At 47.2% G+C, this 26481-nt stretch overlaps 2 protein-coding genes across 5 annotated transcripts in view; both read left to right on the plus strand.

Moving 5' to 3' along the window:
* The window catches only part of DLGAP2 (DLG associated protein 2), a 645672-nt gene extending 631919 nt beyond the window's left edge, over positions 1 to 13753 (plus strand). For all 4 annotated transcript variants that reach the window (XM_070781742.1, XM_070781741.1, XM_070781744.1 and 1 more), the window contains 2 exons: positions 4279 to 4431; positions 6687 to 13753. In XM_070781742.1, coding sequence (XP_070637843.1) covers positions 4279 to 4431; positions 6687 to 6905 — 372 coding nt within the window. In that variant the 3' untranslated portion in view covers positions 6906 to 13753. The remainder of the gene's footprint in view (positions 1 to 4278; positions 4432 to 6686) is intronic.
* Positions 13754 to 20125: 6372 nt separating this feature from the next.
* Positions 20126 to 26481, plus strand: part of CLN8 (CLN8 transmembrane ER and ERGIC protein) — a 67048-nt gene continuing 60692 nt past the window's right edge. The window contains exon 1 of the mRNA XM_070781749.1: positions 20126 to 20316. The gene's annotated coding sequence lies outside the window, so the exon portion shown is untranslated. The remainder of the gene's footprint in view (positions 20317 to 26481) is intronic.

Genomic DNA, 26481 nt, shown 5'->3' on the forward strand with positions numbered 1-26481 from the left:
AGCAAGGCCTTCACTGTTTTCCTTCACAAGCGGCAGCTGAGCTCAAACTCAGGCGAGTGCATGACAACCCAGGTCTGGCGACCTGACGAACCCTCCCACACCTGACCCTGACATGACCCTGACCCGTCCCTGAGCTTGAGCCTGACCCTGTATCTGACCCTGACCCTGACCCTGCACCTCGCTCTGACCCTGTACGTGACCTCATCCAACCCTGAACCTGTGTGCGACCCTGCACCTGCCCATCAGGCTCTTCGGTCTGCACACCAGGTCGCCCCCTGGTGGCTCAGTGGAGAATGGTCCTCACACAGTCAACAGCCGCCGGGGGTTGCAATTCTCACTCAGAGTGGAAAATGGAGGCTTTGTGTGCAAGTGGCTCAGACGGCGATTCTGACCCCCTCCCAGCAGTTCAGCACAGCTGCCATCCGGTCACATCAGGCAGGATGGACAGGGCCCAGAGAGTGGCCTAGTGGGTGTGGGCACGGAACCAGGACTAGACATCTGTGTCCTCCAGCATTCACACGTCGAGTCCTGGCCCGGTGGGGGTGACAGGAGGGGACTGTGGGGGGAAAGCTCACGAGGGTGGGGCTCCGTGAATGGATCAGTGCCCTGATAAGCACATGCAGGAGCAAACGCGTCTTGGGGCCACATCCACCCTTGGCTGCCCGTGCACCACTCGGTGGCATCAGCTGTCCTCCCAGGGCAGGAACCTGACCTGCCAAGCCCTCCCTCCAAGCCAGGGCAACGGCATCCATGGTGCACACGTAGGGTGTCTCTGACCTTCAGAAGCAGGGCTGAGACCCCTCAGAGGACAGAAGGAAACAGGCCCCACCTCCCCAGTGCCCCCCACCACCAGCACCACCACAGACCCTGCCCAGGAACCCCACAGGCGCCCAGAACCAGAGGGCCTCAGCTGCCAGAACTGTCCAGGCATCAAAACCTTAACAGGCGCCACCGTCCCCAGGTTCCATTTTCTCCCAGTTGTGTTGAGATACAATGAACATGCAGCACTGGATAAGTGTAGGGGGTGCAGCACCGTGATCTGACTGGTATCATGAAATGATTGTCACCATAATCTTAGAGAACATCCATCACGTCTTGTGGGTACACAAAGAGGAAGAAAAATGTAACTTTCCTTGTGATGAGAGCCTTCAGGATTTACTGTCTTAGCAGTTTTCATATTAGGAACAGCAGTGCAGACTGTATTTATCGTGCTGTACCTCACATTCTTAGTATTGGTGTATCCTGTTGTTGGAAGTTCGTACCTTTGGCCACTTTCATCGTGTTCCCCCTCCTCCCACCCCATGCCTCCCTCTAATAACCACAAATCTGGTCCCTTTTTCTATGAGTTTGCTTCTTTATTTTTTGAAATGCAGCACCATGTTAGTTCCCGATGCACAGCATAGTGATTTGATGTTTCAAACTGATCAACACGATAAGTCTAGTTACAATATGTCACCATACAAAGAGGCTGCACAATTATTCCTGGATTCCCACACTGTAAGTTTCATCCCCATGACTCTCTTATTTTGCAGCTGGCAGTCCGTACCTCCTTATCTCCCGAACTTATTTCTTAGCCCCATCCCCAGTTCCCTCTGCAAACACGTTTGTTCTCTGTATCTATGACTCTGTTTCTGTCTTGTTATGTTCGTTCATTTGTTTTGATTTTTATATTTCACAACATACAAGTGAAGTCATACAGCATTTTTCTTTTTCTGTTTGACTTACATGTTATCGCAGATTTCAAGATTTCATTCTTTGTTACACTGGAGTAGTATTTCAGTATATATGTGCATGACATCCTCTCTGCTGAAGGACACTTCGGCTGCTTCCATGTCTCGGCTATTGTAAATAGTTTTGCAGTGAATGTGGGGGTGCGTGTGTGTTTTTGAATTAGTGTTTCATTTCTTTGGATAATACCCAGGAGTGCACCGCTGGGTTGTGTGCTAGCTGCATGTTGAATTTGTGAGGATACTCCATACTGTTCTCCATAGTGGCTGCACCAGTCTGTGTTCCCACCAGCAGCACACAAGGGCTCCCTTCTCTCTGCATCCTCAAAAGCTTGTTACTTCCTGTCTGATGATGGCCACTGGGACGGGTGCAAGGTGATACCCCACTGTGGTTTTGCTGTGCATTTCTCTGATGATTAGTGATGCTGAGCATCTTTTCATGTGCCCGGTGGCCATCTGTATGTCTTCCTTGGAAGATAGATCCTCTGCCCATTTTTCAACCACGTTAATATACATTTTTTGAGCCATTGTAAATTCACAGCAAAACTGGGTGAAAAATACAGAGAAAATGCCACATACTCCCGGTTGCCACACACCAGCCCCACCACTATCAGCATCCCCACCAGATGGTCCGTGTGTCACGACTGATGAACCCGCACAAACCATCACCATCACTACGAGTCCACAATTTCCATCAGGGCTCACTCTTGGTGTTGGACAGTCTGTGGATTTAGACAAATATATGACACATGTCCACCAGGACAGTGACATGCAGAGCGGCCTCACGGTCCTGAGAATCCTCTGTGCTCCCCCTGGTCACTCCTTGTGTCCCCTCAGCCCCTAGCCGCCTCTCATCTTTTTCCTGTCTCTGTAGTTGTGCCCTCTCCAGCATGTCCTACAACTGGAATCACACACAATGCGGACTTTTCAGGTCTGTTGGTGTTCAATTGCTCAGTCATGTCCAACTCTTAGAGACCCCACGGACTGCAGCACGCCAGGCCTCCCTGTCCTTCAGCATTTCCCAGAGCTTGCTCAAACTCATGTCCACTGAGTCGGTGATGCCATCCAACCATCTCGTCCTCTGTCGGCCCCTTCTCCTTCCGCCTTCAATCTTTCCCAGCATCAGGGTCTTTTCTAATGAGTTGGCTCTTCACATCAGGTGGCCAGAGTACTGGAGCTTCAGCTTCAGCATCAGTCCTTCCAATGAATATTCAGGACTGATTTCCTTTAGGATGGACTAGTTTGATCTCCTCACAGTCCAAGGGACTCTCTCAAGAGTCTTCTCCAACACCACAGTTCAAAATAATCAATTCTTCCATGCTCAGCTTTCTTTATGGTCCAACTCTCACATCTATACATGACTACTGGAAAAATCATAACTTTCACTAGATGGACCTTTGTTGGCAAAGTAATCCCTCTGCTTTTTAATATGCTGTCTAGGTTAGTCATAGCTTTTCTTTCAAGGAACAAGGGTCTTTTAATTTCAAGGCTGTAGCCACCATCTGCAGTGATTTTGGAGCCCCCAAAAATAAAGTCTGTCACTGTTTCCCTTGTTTCCCCATCTATTTGCTATGAAGTGATGGGACCGGATGCCATGATCTTCGTTTTTTGAATGTTGAGTTTTAAACCAGCTTTTTCACTCTCGTCTTTCACTTTCATCAAGAGGCTCTTTAGTTCTTCTTCACTTTCTGCCATAAGGATGGTGTCATCTACACATCTGAGGTTATTGATATTTCCCCTGGCAATCTTGATTTCAGTTTGTACTTCATCCAGCCCGGCATTTCTCTTAATGTATTCTGCATTTAAGTTAAATAAGCAGGGTGACAATATACACCCTTGCTGTACTCCTTTCCTGACTTTTGAACCAGACTGTTATTCCATGCCCAGTTCTAACTGTTGCTTCTTAACCTGCATACAGGTTTCTCAGGAGGCAGGTCAGGTGTCGTGGCATTCCCATCTCTTGAAGAATTTTCCACTTTGTTGTGATCCACAGTCAAAGACTTTGGCGTAGTCAATGAACCAGATCTTCTGGAATTCTCTTGCTTTCTCTATGATCCAACAGATGTTGTCAGTTTGATCTCTGGTTCCTCTTCCTTTTCTAAATCCACCTTGAACATATAGACGTTCTCGGTTCACATACTGTTGAAACCTAGCTTGGAGAATTTTGAGCATTACTTTGCTAGCATGTGAAATAAGTGCAATTGTGAGGTAGTATGAACATTCTTTGACATTGCCCTTTTGGAGGATTGGAATGAAAACACATTTTCCAGTACTGGAGTTTTCCAAATTTGCTGGCATATTGAGTGCAGCACTTTAACAGCATCATCTTTTAGGATTTGAAATAGCTCAGGTGGAATTCCATCACAGATTTTTTTTAACTGTCAGCAAACACTCATGTAAACTGTCACTAGATCCTCATGGGCCCTCAGGAGCATGTGCACCCAATTCTAATTACAGAGGCTTCTCCCAGACCCCCTTCATTGGGAAAAGCAGCCCCTTCCCCCGCCTGCCCAGAGGTCTCCACAGCTCTAACTGTGCATGTGTCCGGCAGGACCCCAGCGCCATGCCCAGGCCCACCTCCCAGGATCTGGCCGGCTACTGGGACATGCTGCAGCTGTCCGTTCAGGATGTCAGCATGAAGTTCGATGAGTTGCACCAGCTGAAGCTCACCGACTGGAAAGTGGTCGAATCTCCGGAGAGGAAGGTAAGCCCCTGCTGCATCCCCACACTGAGCCCACCGCCCCCGTCCCTGCCCACAATCCCTGCACGTGCTCCAAGTACCACATTACCATGCGTGTCTCAGTCTGCAGTTAACAGGACAGGATCTGATATCACACCTAAACCCATGTCTGCACAACCAGACTGGTGCTAGTCATCAGCACGTATAGTAAGTCCCTTTCTTGCTGACAATTCCGAGAAGACACCAATAGAACCCACATGTGAATTCGCAGTCACGTTTCCTGTCGGGCCCGTCCTCTGAATTATTACCATCGCCACCACCCTCTGTGTGGACTGCACTGTGGTGGTTCCCACAGGCTTCAGGTTGCTTACAGTGATGCTTGGGGAGATGAGAAACACTGTAAACTTCACTGAACACTTAAAGAATGTACACTTCCTATAGAGCTGGCCCTGAGATAGGCTGAAAATGCCCATTAAGTTTGACCTGTGATTTCAGCTCTTCCCTTTAGGTATCATGTTCTCTAGGGCTGAGAAATAAGTGTGAATTAGCTATAAAGACATTGACTTCCTGACGCACCTTAGAGAAGTTCTCCAGAATCATAATCTGATTTTCTTAGACAGACATTATCAATCAAAATAAAGACAATTGATCCGAGATACTTTGGGACAGGGGAGTAGCTGAGGGTTGTACATCTAGATAATTAGCACGCAGACCATCATCATCCTTTTTCCCTAAAACATGCCCCCCGTGGTCCAAGTTGGAGACCATCGCTCGATCGCAGGTGCTGACAAAGCCCTTGTCACCGCAGACAGGGGGGCGGAGGGGCGTGCAAACGACCAGGTTGTGTGTGAGCAAGTCCAAGAGGTCTATGGTTTGGTCGTGAATGAAGGTGATCATAAGTAATGATTCCCAGTGAAAAAGTTATTCTAGGAAACCACTAAAAATCCAACTTTTAAACTAGTCTGAAGATACGTAAAAGCCCTTCCCATTTTCCATTCTTCTGTACCTGACCACTAATATCACCCTCTACCCAGCTCTACATAGCGGGTAGTCCTCAGAGTGAACACGGGGTCCTGCTGAGGGCGCTGCACCCTGTCCGGGAGGCGAGCAGCCCTGGAACGCAGCCCCAGCTCCGCGTCGTGCCCCTGGGGCCAAGGTCCTCGCAGATCTGCGGGGCCACCACCCCGCCACGCCCCCACCCCCCCACCCCCCCCACGCCCCCCCACCCCCCCCACCCCCCCCACCCCCCCCACCCCAGGACGGCTGTGAGCCTGTGTGGGTGGAGATTCCCACAAGGGCTGGTTTCACTGCTGCGTGTTTCAGAGGCCCCGCAGGCGTGCAAAGAGACAAGTACAGTCCCGCACTCAGGGCAAGAGTTACATTCTGAAATAGCTGGAAGTCTTGGCAAAGTAATTACCCCTACTGACCCCTGCCATCAAGTCAGGAAGGACATTGCTTCTGGCCCTAAGAACAAAGTTCCAAACACCGAAGTTTATCTTTCTGCCAAAAACAGTAGGACAGACTTTGGGTTCTGCCGTGTGTCCACTGAACCCGCCATGGTGGCCAGGCCTGGGCACCCTGGTGCCTTCGGGTCCTTTTGGAGGCTGAAAGGGAAAGGACAGATGAAGGTTTCCCCCAGCAGCTGGGCACGTGCTCAGAAAAGGCCACGCCCCTTTCCAGCAAGGACTCGGTGTGACCCTCCCTCCCGCCTGGGCAGGTCTGGTGTCTGATCCCGGCCCAGCAGACAGAGGGCACAAGGCGGGACGCAGGCCTCTTCCGTGCCCGGGGCACTTGCCAGCTCCCCATGTTCCTTTGCTGCGGAATCGGGCAGTCTCTCTCTTTCTGGAAAAGGCATGCTCGGATCTTGGGGCTGTGGTTGGAGAACACAAGCTGAGAGTCAGAGCCAGTTATTCACATCCGATTCCCATGCAAGTGAAAAGCCGTAGGTAGTTAATGTCGAGGGGTCTGAGGCCCATGGCAGAGGATTAGAGGTAGTTTCCATGTCCTCGGACCTTGCAGTCTGTTGAATAGATTAGCGTCTCAAGCTGTCAAGGGGGCGTCGTGCAGGCTCCCGTGAAGGTGAGCGGGTGTGGGTTTGTGAGGGAGCGTTTACCAAGCAGCAGGGGCAGAACGGTGCCACGACCAAGACCGAGGCCCAGGTTCACGTGCCCAGAGGCTTCCTGCCCGGAGAACCGGGCAGCACCGGGGGGTGGGCGGGGGCGGGCGGTGGGGAGGGCCAGGCTCTCTGACCCCAACTCTTGACTTGTGATGCTTTTCAGGAAGAAAGAAAGGTCCCCCCTCCAATACCAAAGAAGCCCCCCAGAGGGAAACTCCCCATCACCAGAGAGAAGTCTCTGGACCTGCCGGACAGACAGCGGCAGGAGGCGCGGAGGCGGCTGGCGGCGGCCAAGAGGGCGGCGTCCTTCCGCCAGAGCTCAGCCAGCGAGCGGGCCGACAGCATCGAGATCTACATCCCCGAGGCCCAGACGCGGCTCTAGGGCGGGGCCGAGCCCCGCCCCGCGGAGCCTTAGCCGCGCCGAGCGCCACCCCCTCGTCACTCCCGTCTCATTCCTCCAGCGAGTCCGCCCCGCCGTCATGTTTGTGCCATAAACACCCTGGAGCGCCCGGACGTCCGAGCTCACGGCCACAGCGACTTCTCCCAGACAGCCCGGATGCCCACCCCCGGGGCCGGAGCGGCGTGGGGACCCCTGACGCACCCCTCTGTTCCCAGAGGGGGTCGAGGAAACCGCTCGAGATGGAACCCAGTTCACACTTTGTTATTTATATTTTTATAAAATCGTGTGATATTAGAGGCGAGAATAACAAACAACTGTGAAAGGGTGTGTCTCAGCACTCTCAAGGCATTAGATACCCCAAGAGAAGGTGCTACAGCTTGAGTGCAGGAAAGGAAGACCCCCACCCCGCGGCCTGGGGTCCCTGTGCCCTGAACCCGGCGACCCTTCACATGGTTCCTGTGCCAAGTCCATGGTGATGAGGAGTCGTCTCTGCAGCCACCAAGCTCCCCGCCTCGCGCTTCTCTGGAAACCTGGGGTGGAAGCCCACGTCTGCCCCCCCAAACTCAGCACAGCATCTCCGCGGCCAGAAGTCAGCTGAATGTCCGTCCACACAGGGAGAGACAGACGGAAACAGAGAGTCTTAAGAGAGGTCGACTCTTCTGTAGCAGGGGTACAAAGAGAACACAGTTGTCCTTAATCAGATAAAAGAGTCGTTTATTTTTTATCCCTTTGTAACTTAAACTATCACCCACGGTTCTGTCTTTAAGTTTCACCCTTTATGCTCCATGTGATTTTTTTTATAGATGTATATATATTCTCAGATGCTCTATCAGTTGACTTTCCAGGGTATCCTTTAAAAAAACAAAACAAAACAAAAAAAGTTTGCTTGTTTAAAATGACAGTTGTGATGCTGTAAAAAGTTTAAGAAATATGAATGTGTGTGGTAAGTATATCTCAGTTTAAATGGTAAAGAAGAAATGTGGTTTACATTGTATTTTTCCAGAATTCTTTTGTTCTATGCAGTACAGCTGAAGTCCAGAATATATTTCTTGCCTGTTTTTGACATGACAAAAAAAAAAGGTCACATTGTGCTTTCCAGCTGTGGACTTTCAGAAAAGTAATTTATTTCCGTGAGTCTGATTGGCAAGGAGAAAAATAGGAAGGTCTCTAATGGAAGGTTTTCCATTCATCTCGTTAAATTTAGATGCCGGGACCATTGTTCCACCTGGATGGTTGTGTGTCTGTTGAGACACCACCTCAGAGGAAGCGCCCATGGACTTACCCACTAGACCCCAGACTAGAGTCCTCGCTGTGACTCCAGGTAAAAGCAGGGGCCACAGCGTTTCCGCGGGACGCCGTGTGCCCCGCAGCCCTGGGAGTGCGGGCCCCCAGCCCAGCAGCACAGACCCCCCTCCATAGCACTTTGTTTTCCTGTTTGACTCGCACTTTAAGACGCACCGCCCTCCACGCCTCTGGCGTGAGAGCCCCGGTGACGTCCTTGCACAGGCAGGCGCCTGCCGCCCGCCGCGTTTCTTTTCCTCATAGTCCACATTCCACGAAGCGTGGGGTTCGTAAGCGTGAGAGCCCCGGTGGCGTCCTTGCACAGGCAGGCGCCTGCCGCCCGCCGCGTTTCTCTTCCTCATAGTCCACATTCCACGAAGCGTGGGGTTCGTAGGAGCGCAGGTGATAGCAAAGCATGTTTAGCTTCACAGTTTTACTTTTTTAAAGCTGAGTAGTTAAGAAGTCCCTGTAAGAACAAAACCCTGTAAATGGAACCTCATATCTGGTATATATTTTACCAAACAGCCTTAAAATATATTTGGAAGCAAAAATCAGTACGAATGTATATCCTTGAAAAATGCAAAAAAAAAAAAAAAAAAAAAAATCCCTGAAATATTCTTCTATAAATGAGCCCTATTTCCCCAGAGTATTCTAAGCATTTTTTTCTACCTAAATAAATACCTAAATCCTGAGTAGTATACAATAAAGATGCTTCTTCCTATATTTAGTATACTCTGTTAAAGACAAATGTATTTGCAAGCATTGGCATTTTAGACTTTAAACATGATGTGTTATTAAGACGAACAGCTCTCTAGAAATAACCACAGAAATTGGGTGTGACTCCCGACGAGGGGAGATGTAAAATGCAAACGTGCTTGCAGCCTCCTCAGGTGTGCCGCACCTGGAAGCTGATGGGTTTTATCCCATTTCCTTGAACTTGTACAAAATGGCTATCAACCAACTATAAAATTAGACAACAATGATTCTAGATCCCAGATTCTCTGATCCCCACTTAAAAGTACTCACTGAATTTGGATTAATGTTTTTATGTTTTGTATACTCATTTTTTTAATCTTAAACCCCCCCCAAATCTTGACCTGAACCATCCATAGGTGAGCAGATTCACCTAAACTAAATTTGACGTCGGTTGTTGGTTGGAGGTGGGGAGCGTGTACGAGCCCCTGTTTGATCCACGTTGTTCCAAAGAAGGTTGTGGGGGGTGGGGGCGGTGTGCGTGCAGCGGCATCGATGGAGTGTCACCGTGTGTGGGACACGACCAAGTGCAGTACAGCCCTTCTCGTGGTGACATCCCGTCGTGAAAGGCAGATGATAAGCCATGTTTACACGTTGTACATGTAAAGAGAAATAAAACTGTTTATACTACTTGTGTTCCTGCATCGCACGAGCTGTTACAGCCACGCCTGCGGGCACAGAGCACGCAGCTATCCGTGACCATTTCGTCCTGTCGTGGGTGCAGTTCCCCAAAAGACGATCTTCAGGCTTGAGAACATGGTTGAAAACGATAACACACCGCATTCTAGGAACATCCGCGATGGAAAGGAAGCGCCACGTTGTCTGTGATCATACACTTCCCTTCCCGGGAGATACGGCCCGTGCCCATCATAACCAGGTGCCCTGTAGAATCATGTTCCTCACGACCAACACACAGATGTTGCCATGCTGACGGCCCCACGTGACTTTCCAAATCAGAACACAAGTATGATAAACAGGGTCCTAGTGTCTAAGAAGACCCCGAAGAGGCACGTCTTACCTGTTCACAAGTGCGCTTTCAGTGTGATTCATCGCATACGTGCTCACTGGTTACAGTTGTCTTTAGCATGAGAGAGTTGTTAGTGACAGCTGTTACCATTGTTTCTCAGCAAATTGATGGGACCATCCTAGAATGAGGGATGAAGAGTTGAACTGTGGTATGATACCAAAATATTACATTTTTGTTTAAAATAAAGTATTGATGTTTTCACCTCAAAGTCGATACTAAAGACGTCCAGCATTAAATAGGAAAGTGTATGATTGGAAAAAAATATCAGGCTACATTGACGATTCCCTCTTTAAAGAAAAATAACCACCAAGTCAGTGACCTTGCAAGTAGAAACTGTCCCTGCTGATGCCTACAGATAGAAGTGGCCAAATTTATGGCCAGAAGACAGCACGATCCAGGGCCCACAGATGTGGGGCTGGTACGTTTCTTTGGGGGTCTGTGTTCTGTTCACCTTTCCCAAGTCTGTGTGGGGCAGCCACCTCTCCATCACCTTCACTGGAAGATCCCACATTGCACTTTCATGCAGGTCTTCAGCCAGGTCCAGGATGGACTTTTCTGGGAAGGAAAAGCATGGCGCAGACGTCCAATCCACGTGCCTGCAGGGGCACCGAGGATGGCTGTTCGGAGCAGCTGCCTGGTTTGGGCCGAAGCATCTGGTGGCACAGAGGAAGCGGGAGAAAGGGGAATGAGAGAAACCCTCTGCCATCCGCAGTACCTGGGTCCAGTCACGGGGACCGCGAGTGCCCTGAGGAGCGACACGGGAGACCCAGCCGAGGCTTGAGCTGCTTTGGCTGGAGAGCCTCAGCTCCCCCAGAGTCCTGTCCGCTCCCGAAGGCCCAAGTGCATGTCTGGAATCAGTCGCCAGCTCCCAGTCCAGGGGAATGGAGGTCCTGCAAACCTTGGCCATGGGGCAGGGACGTGTCCCACCGAGGGTGCGGAAAGACAGCCCTGATGGGTCAGCCTGCGGAGGGTATGGGACGTGGGCCTCCTGCCCTTCTGAGAAGTGGCACCTTCCTGCCACGCCCCCCAATGTCAACCAGACGGCTCCACACACACCTTTAACCCCACGTGTTTCTCAGCCACCTCCTTTCTTCTCAAAGCTGGAACTGCTGGATTTTTTTTTTTTTTAATTGCATATTTAACATACGAATCAGGTAGTTGGAGACACTGGTTTTCAAACACCAGCCGCTTGGGACACCTTGAGATTCTCCTTTGTTTTTATCTGCATATTTGTTTACACTTGTTTTAAAGTTTTGGTAGAAGACACTGTTCCAAAATTTGAAAATAAAATAGAAAACCTCAAGTATAAGTGACCGAGACTATAGCTGCTGCTGGTTAGCAGGAACATTTTCACCACCAGGGCTAGAGCAATGGGCACAGCCCTGTCAGCCTCCCCGGCACTGCTTGTCATCCGCCCGTGGCACCAGGTCACATCAGAGCCCTGTGCCTTCACAGCAAGAGCTCCACCTTGTCACTTTACTGCGTTGAGAGTTGCAATAAATGTGGGCAGTGGACATGATGCTGGGGAAGGTGCGCTTTCACACCTGAGGAAGTGCCCTTTAGCACAGAGTGGCTGCAGAGGGCCCTGCAGTTGAGAGAGAAACCCAGCAATCTCCAGTCGGCTGGCCGAGCAGCCTGGCTTCTGTTCCTACATCATCCACAGCTTGTCTTGACTCCGTGTTCCCGTCTCTCCTGTTCCTGTCACCCTCACTGACATTCTGTGAAAGACTGATGGCCCTGACGTCTTCTGAGCTCCCTGGAGTCAGGTTGTGAAAGTGTCCTCATTCTTGATAAAGCGGGTCCCACCTGCTCTGTGTGGGGTACTTGTGGAGTCCAGTCAGATCCTGAGTACCAGCCTCGGCGGTCCCCTCCTGAGAAGGCCGTCTGGGCCCAGCACGAGGCTATCACGAGCTTCTTGAGGGCCTGGAAGTGGAGCGAGCACTGAGGGGACCTTTCTCTGTTTTCTCGGGCTTTGACAGCAAGTGTTTCTGAATGTTTCCCTGAACAAGGACCAGGTACCCCCCAGAATGAGACCGTGTTGTTACCATTGCTTGGGCACACCTGCATCTTAGGGGAAATGACAAGATCTTAAATGAAACAGGAAAGTGACAAAGAAAAAATAATTTGGAAGCAGAAAACAGCATGTGGGACGGTGCCAGGGACAGAATCAGACGTCCTGACCGGAATCGCTGGAGGCTGGTGAGGGCGCCACCCCCTCTCCCAGCCTTGGCTGTGCGTCCTGACCCCTCTGTACCTCAGAGAAGGCCGGGTGGTCCAGGAGAACGCTCCGAGCAGCTGCCATCTTTTCATCCTTTCAGCATCAAGAAATCCCCGTGATTTTCCCGGTTGCTGTCCTAATCCTGGCAATCTGATCCAGTGTTAAAAAGAATTATTTCAAGGTTCAATCTAAACTCTTGAAGCTGACTTCCTTGCAGAGGAAATGTTAGTTACCTACTACAACACTACTTTTTAAAAGATTTTGTATACACACACACACACACAGAAATAACAGGGGTTTACCTCCCTACTTTCTTAGATTTTATGTGACTCTTCATTATGGGTGCTTATTCCGAACCTGAAAGCCTTGGAAACGCGAGCTTTCACGTCCTCGGTGATGAAGGACCGGTCTCTGCAGTGTGTGTACACGGCTCCGTCTCCAGCAGACGAGACGAGAGGTCCGTCTGTGCTGGCAACAGGGAAGCAGGGACCCCCGAGGCTGTTTGTGGTGCCGCCTCCTGGAGGCCACGCACCTGCCCTTCGGTTACCCCCCTCCCCGCCCCCCACGGCCCAGCCCATCGCTTTGCCATGATCACATCACTTTAAAGGGCTCAGCACGTCCGTCTCTCTCCCTTCACTTCACACCTGGTTTACCAAATTTCGAAAAGTTTCCCCTCGCCAGTAGTGAACCCCAGGCTACTTTCGAACCCTGATTTCCAAATGCTGTCCCCTCCGTACGGGTCCTCCCTGCCTGGAGAGCAGTCCACACGCCCACCCCCCACGTCACAAGCCAAAACACCCAGCTGTGGCCTAAGGACTAGAGGAAATGCCTCCTACAGAAATTCAAGGGATGTTAGAACCAGGAAACTAGCTGTTTTAGTTAACGTTTAAAAAAAAAAAGTATATAAATATATATATATAGATATATATACATATGGAATCATATCAACCACAGAGCGCCAAATATTCTACATCTGTACAGAATCACTCTTCCCTGGAATTAAACTATTTTAGGAATTCTCTTTCTCATGCTTTTCTGGTTCTTTTGATAAGTTCTCTTCAGTAGCATGCAGGACGCCTGCTCTGAATGGACAGGGCGCAGTCCACACCACGCTGTCTTCCTTCTTGTGGATAAGTTCTGAACAGATGTTGGTCATCACTTCAGGGCATTGAAGGATGGTGTTCCTTGGGTTCTTTTCTCTCCTGACTCTCTTTTCACTCTTTACTGACTTCTTCCAGGATAATGCCTCTCTCATCTGATTTCTGTACTGCTGATGTTCACCTCCTGTAAATAGTTCTGCAATTAAATTTTTCGAGAAAAGGAATGTTTACTTTTCATTGGAGTGAATCCTCGTGTGATTTTTAAACTCAGAATCTTTATATAGACCAAAGAGTTTTATCCAGAAACTGCACCCTTCCCCTCAGGATATATATTTCCTTGTTGGAACAGCGTCTACTCCTCTATCTGCTAAAAGGAATCGGACGTTTTATTAAGGCGACAGGTTTCAAATGTACGCGAAAATGGCACAGATTAAAACGAGTTTCAAACGAATCAATCTCGCGGTACTTGGTGCTCGTTTTAGGTTCCCTGGAGGGGCAGGAGCAGCGGCGGCCAGGAGGGTCCGCGGCTCAGCGCAGGGGGCCGAGGCCCGGAGGGCGGCCCCTCGCCGTCAGCGCTGCGACCGGGACGTCCACCTGCCGGCCCCCCGAGCCCCCGTGGGGTCCCCCGTGGGCCCCCGGGACCGCGGACAGCGCTGCCCGAGCCTCCCTGGCCGCCCGCCGGCCTCCCCGCGTCCCCAGGTGAGTCCGCGCGGCGGGCGGAGCGCCTCCGGCAGGGTGCGCGGGTGGCGGGTTGTGCCGGGGGTGAGAACCCCTGCTGAGGTTCGGGGTTTCTGGGCGAGGGGCTGACAGAGAAGCTGACCCGGTGCGGATCCCTGCAGTCAGCTCACCTGAGAACGAGCAGGGCGCACACGTTGTGAGACGCTGTTTCTAAATGAGCACCCAGACCTGCTGCTTCAGCCTTCACTCACCCGACTGCTTTCTCTTCTTCCAAAATGAGTTTTTATGTGGAGTATAGTTGATTTGCAACGTTGTGTTAGTTTCTGCTGTACAACAAAGTGAACCAGTTATGCATATGCACATATCTTCTCTTCTTTAGGTTCCATTCTGTTACAGGTCATTGCAGAGTACTGTGTAGAGTTCCCTGTGCCAGACGGTAGGTCCTTATTATCTACTTTTTTTTTTTTATAGTAGTGTGCATATATCAATTCCAGTCTCCCAGTTTGCCCCTCCCCCCTTATGTCCCTGGTAACCATAAGTTTGTTTTCTCCATCTGTGACTCTATTTCTGTTTTGTAAATAAGTTCATTTCTACCATTTTCTTAGATTCCACGTATACGCAGTATCATAGGGCATTTGCCTTTGACTTCACTCAGTATGGCAGTCTCTAGGTGCATTCATGTTGCTGCGGATGGCATTACTTTGTTCTTTTAATGACTGAGCAATATTGCATTGTGTATATGTACCACATCTTACTTATCCATTTGTCTGTTGATAGACATTTAGACTGCTTCCATGTCTTGGCTATTTTAATAGTGCTGCAGTGAACACTGGGTTACATGTATATTTTCAAGTTATGGTTTTCTCTGGATATATGTCCAAGAGTGGGATTGCTAGGTCATATGGTAGTTCAATTTTTAGTTTTTAAAGGTGCCTCCATACTGATCTCCATAGTAGCTGTACCAGTTTACATTCCTATCAACAGTGCAGGAGGGTTCCCTTTATTACACGCCCTCTCCAACGCTGTTTATTGAATTTTTGATGATGGCTGTTCTGTTGGGTGAGGTTATACCTCATTGTGGTTTTGATTTGCATTTCTCTGATAAATTAGTGATGCTGAGCATCTTTTCATGTGCTGTTTAGTCCTCCTTATGTCTTCTTTGGAGAAATCTCTATTTCAATCTTCTGCCCATTTTTTTGATTGCGTTTTTTTTTTTTTTTTTTTATTGAGCTGCGTGAGTTGTCAGTATATTCTGGAGATTAATCTCTTGTCGGTCACTTTGTTTGCAAATATTTTTTCCCAACCCCGTTCTGTGGGTTGTCTTTTTGTTTTATGACTTCCTTGGCTGTTCAAAAGCTTTTAAGTTTAATTAGGTCCCATTTGTTTATTTTGTTTTTATTTTCATTACTGTGGGAAGTGGATCAAAAAAGATATTGCTTCTATTTATGTCACAGAGTGTTCTGCCTATATTTTCCTCTAAGAGATTTATAGTGTCTGGTCTTGCATTTAGGTGCTGAATGCATTTGAGTTTGTTTTTGTGTGTGGCGTTAGGTAATGCTCTGTTAGTAATTTCATTCTTTTACATGTATCTGTGCAGTTTTCACTACACCACTTACTGAGGAGATCGTCTCTGCTCCACTGTGTTTTTCACCTCCTTTGTCACAGATTATATCATCACCCTTTCTTTCTAACACACCTAAACAAAAAGAAAGCTTTATACATTTTTCTTTTTTAATCCTATGATCCTTCCATGAAAGCTTTTATTCACTTGGCATTTCTTGAAAACTTTAGCCTTTAGCCACATATGGTTTAGCAGTTTTCCCAGGGCTCAGTAAAAGTGTATGGAAAGTTGCATGGCCTTCATTTTCGACGTGTTGATTACTGGTTCATCAGTTGTGACAGATGTACCATGTCCATGAGGGTGTGAGCAGCTGGGGAGCTAGGAGAAGCAGCGAAAAGCTACACGTTGAGCTCCTTACTTTAAACTCCACTCTGTTTTTCTGTAAACCAAAATGTTCCCCAAAATAGCCTATGAACTAACACATGAAAGTAGGAAGCAAAGACAAAAAGTCAGATGCCACAGTTTGGATGTTTTCAGCTTGTTTTCTATTATTTGAAGTTTTAAATGAGTTGCCTTGTGAAAAGTAGGACGTTGGAAAGATTTCTGCACCCTTATTTTTGCTTCATGAGCTCTTAAGTTATCATCCCTTAATATGTTCAGATAATTATTACTTGCTTTGTAATTAAGGTGAAAGGCAGACAGATGCTGTGTCAGGAAAGAAGCAAAGGTTTTCGAAGCTTCAAGCTGTGGCCCCAGACAAGTAACACCCCTCGAGTTCCTAGGAGTGCTCTCTAGACTTTTGTGGCACTTTAGAATCCACTGATGGATTTCCCCCGAACAATTAGAGTCCAGGGCCCATGAAAATCCATTTCCAAACCATCTCATTACACTGCTATGGTCTTCTACGGTTGAGTGTGAAAAATTCAATTTTATACCCACAGCAAGCTGTGCAAAGCCATGATTCAGTGACAATGCAGAGCACATTCAAAACACAGGAACTTGGTCCCCAGGGTCCGGCCTGGCGACAGACACCCCTGTGCTGAGAGACCCCCCAGGGGCCTCCATCTCCAGCCCAGGTCCTCCAGCCCCTTCCCCCTCCACCCCCAGGCAGCCCCCTCGGGAAGCCCCCACCTGCTCGGGAGCTGGAGTCCTTCCTGCCCGTGTCAGCACCACATTTCCGCCCTGGGCTGGAGCTGGAGATCCGATTTAAAAAAGAAAGTCATGGACCTGGCCCTTGTGCTCAACTGCAGGCCACATATTTTCCTTTACTTTGCCTACAGGCTGGCAGCTAGCCTGTTGCTGGTTCGGTGGTGCTGGTCAAATGCAAGGCTTCTGGGTTAGAAAACCCCGTTACTCCCACACAGGAGATGCGTGGGCACTGGGGTACGGCCCCGTCACCACCTTCCACGGGGCCGTGCAGGGCTGCAGGTGGGGGCTGTGTGTGCTGTGCTGGCTGCACAGCTGGGGACAGTGAATGAGGGGCCTGGGCTCATCAACAGCTCAGGAGGGAAGCCCTGGGCCCGTAGGAGACCCTGCCTCACCCTGGAGACCGTGGACAGCGGGCCGGGCCCTGACTGATGGCCCCGGAAGCGGCAGCGGGTTTCGTTGTCTTGGCACACCTGACACGGGGAGGGCAGGGGCATGGCTGGTCCCCAGGGAGCCTTCACGGCTGTGAGTGTTGTTCTGAAACAAGACACTCAGGGTACATGCTGAGGTCATTTGGCAACGAGGTTGTTTTTTTTGCTCTGCTTATTCCATTTCCTTTTTTCTGTGTCAAACCACACTTTGCCCCGTGAGTTCCTTCCTATGGTCACGGACAAGGTCAAGTCTGCTGGGCCACGAGATCTGTGCCACAGGGGAGTCTGGACCCCGCCTGGTCCGCTGGCCGAGCCGGCAAGGCCCGCCCCCCCGCACCACGCTGAGAGAGTGCTCGGACGGAGCCCCTGTGCTCACAGGTGACTTTCCTTCACCAGCATTAGAATCTTATTGTCAGGGATCTCTGACCTTCTGTGGTCCCCTTCCCCAAATTCTCCACCTCCAGCCTTTCTAGATGATCCTTCGCTCACTAAGAATATTGGATATTGTAATTCTGTAAAATCTTAGGGGAAAATTCAAATATTTAGCTCTAGTAAGAGCTTCCCTGATAGTTGGTAAGGGATAGCTCAGTTGGTAAGGAATCTGCCTGCAACGCAGGAGACCCCAGCTCGATTCCTGGGTCAGGAACATCCACTGAAGAAGGTTGACTACCCACTCCAGTATTCTTGGGCTTCCCTGGTGGCCCAGCTGGTTAAGAATCTGCCTGCAATGCAGGAGACCTGGGTTCAATCCCTAGGTTGGGAAGATCCCCTGGAGAAGGGAAAGGCTACCCACTCCAGTATTCTGGCCTGGAGAATTCCATGGACTATATAGTCCATGGGTCGCAAAGAGTTGGATATGACTTGAGCAACTTTCACTTCACTTCAGTAAGAGCTTGTTTTAACTGCACTCAAAGAAGAAAGCAGTTTTGTAAGATATTAAACCACAGAAAGTTGTAGAACCTCCCGCAGCCCTCACCCCACAGCATTTTCCCCAGGAAAATAGTGTCAGGTCGTCTTCACTTGAAACGGGACAATGAGGCATCCAGCGCTGAGACAGGGGCCTGGTGTTGGAGCTTAGCCGTTGCCTGCACACACCAAGACTGCACCCTCCATGATAACCACGAAGAAACAGGACAGGCGCCTTCATCTGAATTAAGTAGCCAAGGCCCAGCAAATCTGCTTTGCATATTTATGCATAATAAGGAGCTGCCCAGGGCCAACAACTTGAGTAACAAATCGTCACAGTAGAGAGGGCTACAGGGGTATTTTTGGCTGCAGGCAGATGGAACTGGATTCACCAGATCATAATGATGCAAAGAACTGGCTCATTAGAAAAGACCCTGATGCTGGGAAAGATTGAAGGCAGGAGAGGGGGACGACAGAGGATGAGATGGTTGGATGGCATCACTGACTCAATAAACATGAGTTTGAGCAGACTCTGGGAGTTGGTGAAGGACAGGGAGGCCTGGCATGCTGCAGTCCTTGGGGTCGCCAAGAGTCGGACTCAACTGAGCAATGAACGACTGAACAAAAGAGGTGAAGAGCAGTGCAATGCGAGGCTAGTCCACCAGAGGGCAGTAGCCCCCACCCAGGGCTCAGCTGTAAACACTGAGGTTAAACCAATCTTTAAGTTAAACACGGAAAGCCAGGGTCATTTTTATATTGCTCTTTGTTCAAGGATGTTGAATAAACAGGGATTGGTAAAACAGTGTTATACTTCAACATGTAAACAGTCTGAGACAAGCTGTCACAAAGTTACCATCACCCTGGAAGCAGGAAATGAGATTTATATTCTGTAACCGGCAGTTGTCTGATCTAACAGGAGAAGCGAACCCCATGTTGGATTAGCAAGGACATCCGTAGCTTTGGGTTACATATTTAAGATTTAATTCTTGTTTTAACTCAAACTATTTTATTATTTCAAGTTCACATTTATGTTTCAAATGTCTTAGTCATTCTACACATCAGGGAAGAAAAGGAAATAGAGGAAGAGGGGGTGATTTAGGCACAAAACGGGAAAAGTGATGAGAACCCCAGTCCTGCTGCACCACAGCCCACGCTGGTCTCGGGGCAGGAGGTTAACAGGCACCTTTTCTCCTAATGCGGTTGCTTTGTTCCTGTAGAAGCGGAAAAATCAAAACTCGTGAGGGATTGTGCTGGGCCTTCAAGTAAGGAGGTGACAGAGCTGAGTGAGGCCCCCGCAGGTGCTCAGCACACCCCCACAGCTGGTCCTGAAGCCTTGCCCCCCAAAACCACCTCCTCCACCATCTGAGAGCCTGCACACGCGTGTGTACACACACACACACACACACACACACACCCCACACCCCCTCCCCCAGGGCTCTGACAGTGCAACCAGGACTGAATTGTTACTGACGACTGACTTGCTACCACAGTTTAAGAATGTTCGTCTCCAAACATTCATCTCACATTTCTCTAGTCAGTTTGAAGCAAGTGTACAAAGTAATGTCCAATTCACCATTCTAAACACAAAACATATGCACTATTCACTGTCTGATTTAGAGGCAGCTTACCAAAATAAAAAACCCCGGAAACCCAGCCCGACTGGATTCAAAGGATTTGCCCAACCCACACGCTGGCCAAGACTTAAAGAAAATACACCCAGATCCTCAAATCGTCTCTGCAGTATCTTTAGGTGCAATAATCAGCATCCGGTTAAAAACTTGTTGGCAGAGATAATAACAGGGAAAAGTACCAAAACCCAGGAGATAAGAACAGACACTAGAAACAGTTCCATGGGAATTCCAGAAGTCAGAGTTAGGAGATACGTTCCCTAAAAGTACACATGATTCTGTGTTGAGAGCAGATGGAATCTCACTAGAGAAGTGAAAATCATATATATGGAACTAGAAATTCTAGAAAGAAAACATGTAATGACCCAAACTGAGAATTCTAAGCAGATCATATATCACAGAGGAGAGGAATTTATAGAAAGGAAACACGCGAGAAAAGAGGATGTGGGGCAGAGAGGAGAGTAGATTGAACACTCCCAGAACTGGGGTCCCTCGAGGAGAGGCAAAAACGACTCCGCAGAACCCAATTGAAGATGTGAAGCCTCAGGAAGCGCCTGGGCCGCTGAGCCGGTGAATGGGGAGAAGCCGCGGGCACCGTGCAGGACGCCGGGCTCAGAGCTGCTGCTGCTGGGGTCGGTGCAAATAGAGAAGGCGGGAGCAGAAGGTACTGGGGGGCGCAGGAGGGGCCCGCTAACGTGCTTCCTGTCCCCCCCACCCCAGGGCCGGCTCTTCAGGGGGAGCTGGGGGTGTCCCCTGCTGGGGGTGAGCCCACCGGCCCTCAGCAGGCCTGCACGCCCCTGGGCGGGGGCAGTGCGGGGGGGGGGGGGGGGGCGGGGGGGCGCTTTCCAAACACTGGCCTTTCCTTGCTACCCTCCCTCCTCTTGCTCCTCTTGCTCCCGGTTCCCGCCCCGCCCCGCCCCGCCCCGAGGTCTTGCTGGCGATTCGCTCAGGGGTGCGGAGCTGGTGCACCCAGCATTTTGATCACAAAGCAAAACTACTTTAAGGTTCCGTGTTTGCCAGGGGCTGGGGTTGGGGGGAAGTGAGTGTTTCAACGGGGGAGAGGGTCCATTTGGGAAGATGGAAAGTTCTGGGGATGAGGCTGGTGATGGATGGCACGTGGGAGGGGCGCGCCATGGGAGAAGGTGCAGGGATGGGATGGGGTGTCCGGGGCTTTGTGAGGAGCCCAGGCCGCAGGGAGGCGGGACGGTGAGCAATCAGATGCCCGTTCTGACAGCCCGCCCAGGGAGAAAAGAGCAGGGTGACCTGTGAGTGCAAAGGCTCTCTCTAAAGCCTCAGGAGAAAACATCTCAGGGAAAACCAAACATCTTCACGGCCCCGAGCCTGGCACAGGAGGTGCCCAGTATCCTGGATGAAGCGCTGGTTCTCGAGGTGGTCCAAGGGCGGGTGGGAACAGATGTCCAGACGCAGCGCCCTGCAAATGAGAGTAAGTTTACTCTGAACAGAGCGCAGAAATAGTGTGGGCGCTTCAAGCACAGTGAGCTGACCCCCTGAAGGGCCAGGGGGAGGCCACGGGTTCCTGGATCCGTAGCCTATTTCTGTAGCCTCAAGACAAAATTCCTGCTTAAGGGTGGCGTTCCTTTCATATGTATGGAGCTATCTGGGGCTGCTCCTGCTTGCTTTATTGTTCACATGCTAATCCCCTGCTTACCCTAATAGAAGGCGCATGAGGGAATGGCTGTCTCTCACTTCCCCCTAGCTCCTCGGTGCTTACTGGGCAGAAAGTAGCTGATGGCTTCCAAGGAGCTGGCTTTCTTTCATCTGGGCTCAGAAATTTGCATTTTGAAGAGGCATGTTTCCTGCTAGAGCACAGAGCAGAAAATATTTCATTTCACATTCCCTCCCCGCGGTCGGAAATTCAAGCACATTGGGAGACATTGCATGACCACTGTTTGTTTTTATCCCGGGGCGCTGGGAGGCTCCTCCCAGATCAGGTGAAAGTTCTGCACTGATATGTCACTCTAGGTGTTAATTTCCAGATTAGGCCCATTGGTAGAGAATACAAGATTCTCTGGATCCTCTTTCTTCTAACCTAATAGGATCCAAGAGATATTTCCCTTGTTGCCTCTTCTCATACCTTGAATCACACTATTGCAATTATTCCACATTATAAATACGATCTGGTTTTTCAAGATGTTTAGCCATATAAAATAAACAGATTACAACAGCTAATAATGTTGTTAAAATTACAAGTAGGATTTTAAGCCATGAGCTTCCATAACCAAACCATCTTCCTAAAAGATCACCAAGGCTAGGAAGTGAATCATCAGGCAGCAATCTGATTTTTCATGTGAGTCATTAAATGTGTTACCTCAGAGGATTCCTCTGGTATGTAAACACAACATTCAATTTGAATTGCAGCACAGTTGCCTCCCTGAGATGCTGTAAGAATATCAAGGGCCATACGATTTTGTAATACAGCTTTTCTCATCATAAAGACCTCAGAATTTAGTAGGCTAGTAGCCTAGTTGCTATCATTTAATGTCTTTTGAGTGAATTTTGTTAACTCTTCAATGTAAGAAATAACATTTTCCAATCCTACTGAAGGCACAAAAATAGCTGCTAAGTGATCATACCGGTGAAATACAGATCTCTTGGTCAATCGGGCTCATATTGATGGTAAATATACTGGAGTCACATCTGAGTTTGTACAAAAGTAGCCTTGAGCCCAAGGGAATCCTAAAGGACACCTTCCTAGCCAGCCTGGTTGGTGGAAGCCAGGGTCATAGATTGGACCCACAAAGCCATTGAGTCCCGTTAGGTGCCAACCAGTATATTTCTGGACATCTGACCAAATCTGTTCCATACCAGTCACCGTCTTTAAGAGAAATGGTAAATTGGTTGTTGTCGTAAGGCACTTAGCCTAATTTTCTAGTGTTATTAGGTTGATTATCTTCGGTATGGTTTAATTGTTCCCAGCATGGGGGGCCTTTAGGCTCAGACAGCCATAGCCTGGTGTTAGCCAGATAAATACATTCCCAAACTGAGGAAGTGTCCCTCCTAATAGTCTAGAGTTTACTTTTTTTGACTGGAATTTAGCCTTTGTTCTGACTGAGAGTAACCTTAAGGGAAAATTCATATTTATGGCCAGGGTTAGAATAAGTATGTTTGATTGGCCAAGTGAGTGGGTCCCATCTAGTGATGTCAGTACCAGCCCAGACAGAACTATAATTTCTTTCTTCCAAAATAAACTTTATAAGAGCCATCCAATCAGAGCCTTGGAGGAGAGAAACTCATCAAGGTAAACCAGAAGTACTGGATGCAGGTAATTGACCCAATAATTTTATTAATTTCTAAAATTTGCATAAGATCATGCCCATGATAGAAAAACATTTGATTCATGTGCAAGAGTCCAAAAAACTAAGGAGAAAACTTATGAACAATCATGCGGATCAGGTGCAGGGTCACTTGGGTCAGCTATCTACTTCTGATGTCATCTTCCTCTCATCCTGGTGATGGCGTGTCCTTATTATCAGAGTGTTATTTTAAGGTGGGTTTGAGGTTAGCAGTTCTCTCTATAGACCAGTCTGGTGCAGGAGCCCTTTTTAGGTGGGAGATATCAATCCAAGAGTCAATTCCCTTTAGTTTTGCTGCACATGAGATAGTTAAAATAACCTGATAAGGGCCCTTCAATGTAGGCTGGAGGGAGTCCTTTGAATGATATCTCTTTTAGTATACATAATCTCCTGGTTGTAGGTCATGGGACATCTGATCTTCATTTGAGGACAGATTACTACAGTAAGTTTCAGAAACAAATTTAAAATGATTTGTCAATACTTTGGCTAAGTCCTTTCAATAATGTATCTCCCTTAAGTAATATAGGATCATGTTCATCCAGTCTTATTGGTCTCCCTGTAATAATCTCAAAGGGAAACATATGATGTTTGCCAAAAGGAATGGCTCTGAGGTTGAAGAGAACCAACGAAATAGCCTTAGGCCAAGGGAAGGAATAAGCATCCATCATTTTAGCCAACTGAGTTTTCATTGTTCCATTTGCCCTTTCCACTAACCCAGAAGACTAGGGGTGATGGAATGGAATGGAACAATGGAAATGTTGCGTAATTGACCAAATTTTACACATTTCCTTAAGTTTGTCCAGAAAAACGGGTCCCTCTGTCACTGTGTAGTTCAGAGGGGATTCCCCAGATGGGAATCACTCTAAAAGCAGCTTCCCTACTGATTGTGCCTTGGCCCTTCTGCATGGTTGAAGATTTGAGTACAATGTAGCTAAGAAACTTGGAATATATAACATTTTAGTATAATCTCTAGAATTATGCCTGATAACCTTCTATCGGGACTTGTCAGATGTTAGGGATTCCATATAAGTTATGAAATATCTGTACTAATGGTATTTATCTATCACAACCTAAAGTTTACTTTCAATCACTTGACAATGTTTTTGAATTAAAAATATCAAATAAACTTAGCTTAACATTAATCTCTGAGTTTCCTCAGAGGTACTTCCTTGAAGCATCCATCGCAGTCAGCTGGAGCCTGAAAAGCCTAGTTCTATTTTGATATTTGGGAAGTTTGTTAGAAATATCAAAAGGATTTTAAAACACAGGATCAGAGGTCACTGAAACAATACCTCTCCATTTAACCAAGGTCACAGAGAAAATAAATATGCATCATTTAAGGGCACAGAAACTCAGTTCATTCAGTCCTTTTGTTAACCTTTGTGAAGTCAGGTTTTCCATTAGAGTCCTTTAATTTCTTACCCAGTTCAGAAATTTTTATTTATCCAAAAGTCCTTTCTATAAATGTTCTTGAAGAGGAAGCATTTTTGCAAAAAACTTCATTAGTGCTGTGACAAGTCTTTAAGATAGTAACTTGAATTATGACTGATAACATCTTACCCAGACATACCAGAATTGTAGGAATTCCATATAGTTTCTAGGATATCTATATTAGAAACATTTACCATACAGTGTAACCCATGATTTATTACTTGACAATACTTCCCATGTATTCTACATACAAAATGAACTGAATTAGTGTTATATCTCTCTTTGGATGTTTCAGGAACCCTCTGAAGCTTCCCAAAGTTAGCTGGAAGTCAAAAGGGCTTCATTAGAATGATTTAGGAAGTTTTGTCAACAAATGCCAAAAAGCTTTAGAACACTCAGGCTAGGTCATTGTGAAACAGTAGCTGTTCACTTAGCCAAAGTAACAATAAAGACTTTTAGAGACAAATGCATAATGCATCATTTAAGAGGTAAATAAACTTAATCTATTATCAAAGGCAGTTCAACACCTGAAGAATCTGTGTCCCTTAACAGAGAAAAGTCAAATTCTCTCTGAAAAGTTTTGGCACCAGCTTACTTTTAAATTCATTTAAAGGTAAACCTAATTAAATTTATTTTAAACTTCATCCTAACCATGCACAAAACCCTTTTCTCAGGGTCCACTTTCCACACACCTTCTTATCACTTTTTTACCCATTACTTTGTTCTCCATCCTGAAATAGCCACCTGTCAGTCAGACCTACTTCCTTTTCCCTTCATAAAATGCAGTTCCATTCTTCATACCTTCTTTACTGAAAACACACATCTTATTTTCCTTAATCAACCAACAACTGACCTTTATATTAGCATTCTATAGATTGGTGAGCATAAATACCAGTGATAATTTCTAAAAACATTTGCTTTCTTATAGAGAACATCTCAAGTGATACCAAACATTTTCATTAATATTCTCAAATACTTTTAATTTTTTTTATTTTTTAGTAACTGATAACATCTTTTAAATAAATTAACTTTCATCACTTAGCTGAAATTGGCACAGCTTTAGAATCTTAGGTTACCGAACATCTGGAAAGATCATTTTACTTAAACATTTCTAAAATATGCTTACTTTAAAGTTTTTATCCCAGAGTTTTTATTTTATTTACATTTACCTGGAAGTTTCTTCATGTCCAGTTATTTTCTTGCAAGAGATTAGTAAGGTCTTATTTATTAAACCTAGGAACAATAAATTATTATGCTTAAATTTGATGACTCTTAATAACATCTATATTAATTTAGATCCACAAACATAAAAATTAATATCAGGTTTCAACTTAATATTGAATATTTCCCAGTCCACGTGAACCTGAAAGTCATCTTGGCCAGTTTTCTTCAAATGTAAGCATTTTTTATTAAAATTAAATAGAGCTCTTTATAAATCCAATTCTAATAATATCTTTTAGAAGTAGAGATATCATATATGTATAATGTGTACACGACAAAAGCAGTGAGATCTCATGGCTTTAGCTATGAACCGGGTATTACAACATTAATATAAACTTACTAGTTAACAGTTGGAAGACCTTAAAGTTGCTTGTTCAGATGATCAAGGCTTACTATCTATAAGGTTTGGCTGAGGAAACATTCTCAGCAGTTTTGATTTAAAACTGCCGTTTTTTTTCTTGGTTTCCCAGGACTTGTATGCTTAACTGGGCTTAGTCTCAGCTCCTGGAGGCCTGTATTCATATTCTGGTTTACATACTTGCAAGACAAAGACAGTTATTTAGTTTTACAAAGAACAGTTCTGTCACCTGAAGTTACTAAAATCAGTGGCAAGATTTTTAATAAAACTGAAATTTAATTTACAAAGTTCTGTTTTATAACTTTCGAGTTTTAATTTATTATATCTTCAAAGGTTTGGATAAGGCATTTAGCAAAGACTTTTCTGAGTTTATAAATTAAACCAAAGCAAAAAAACTTTTTTTTATTAACCCTTGCCTGTTAATTCCCAGTTTACTTATTTTATATGACTCAGGTAACTATTGGTATCCTCAGCACATTTAGTTAATATTTCCTTAGTGGCAAAC

The sequence above is a fragment of the Bos indicus genome, chromosome 27, assembly GCF_029378745.1.
Source record: "Bos indicus isolate NIAB-ARS_2022 breed Sahiwal x Tharparkar chromosome 27, NIAB-ARS_B.indTharparkar_mat_pri_1.0, whole genome shotgun sequence".
Lineage (NCBI taxonomy): Eukaryota > Metazoa > Chordata > Mammalia > Artiodactyla > Bovidae > Bos > Bos indicus.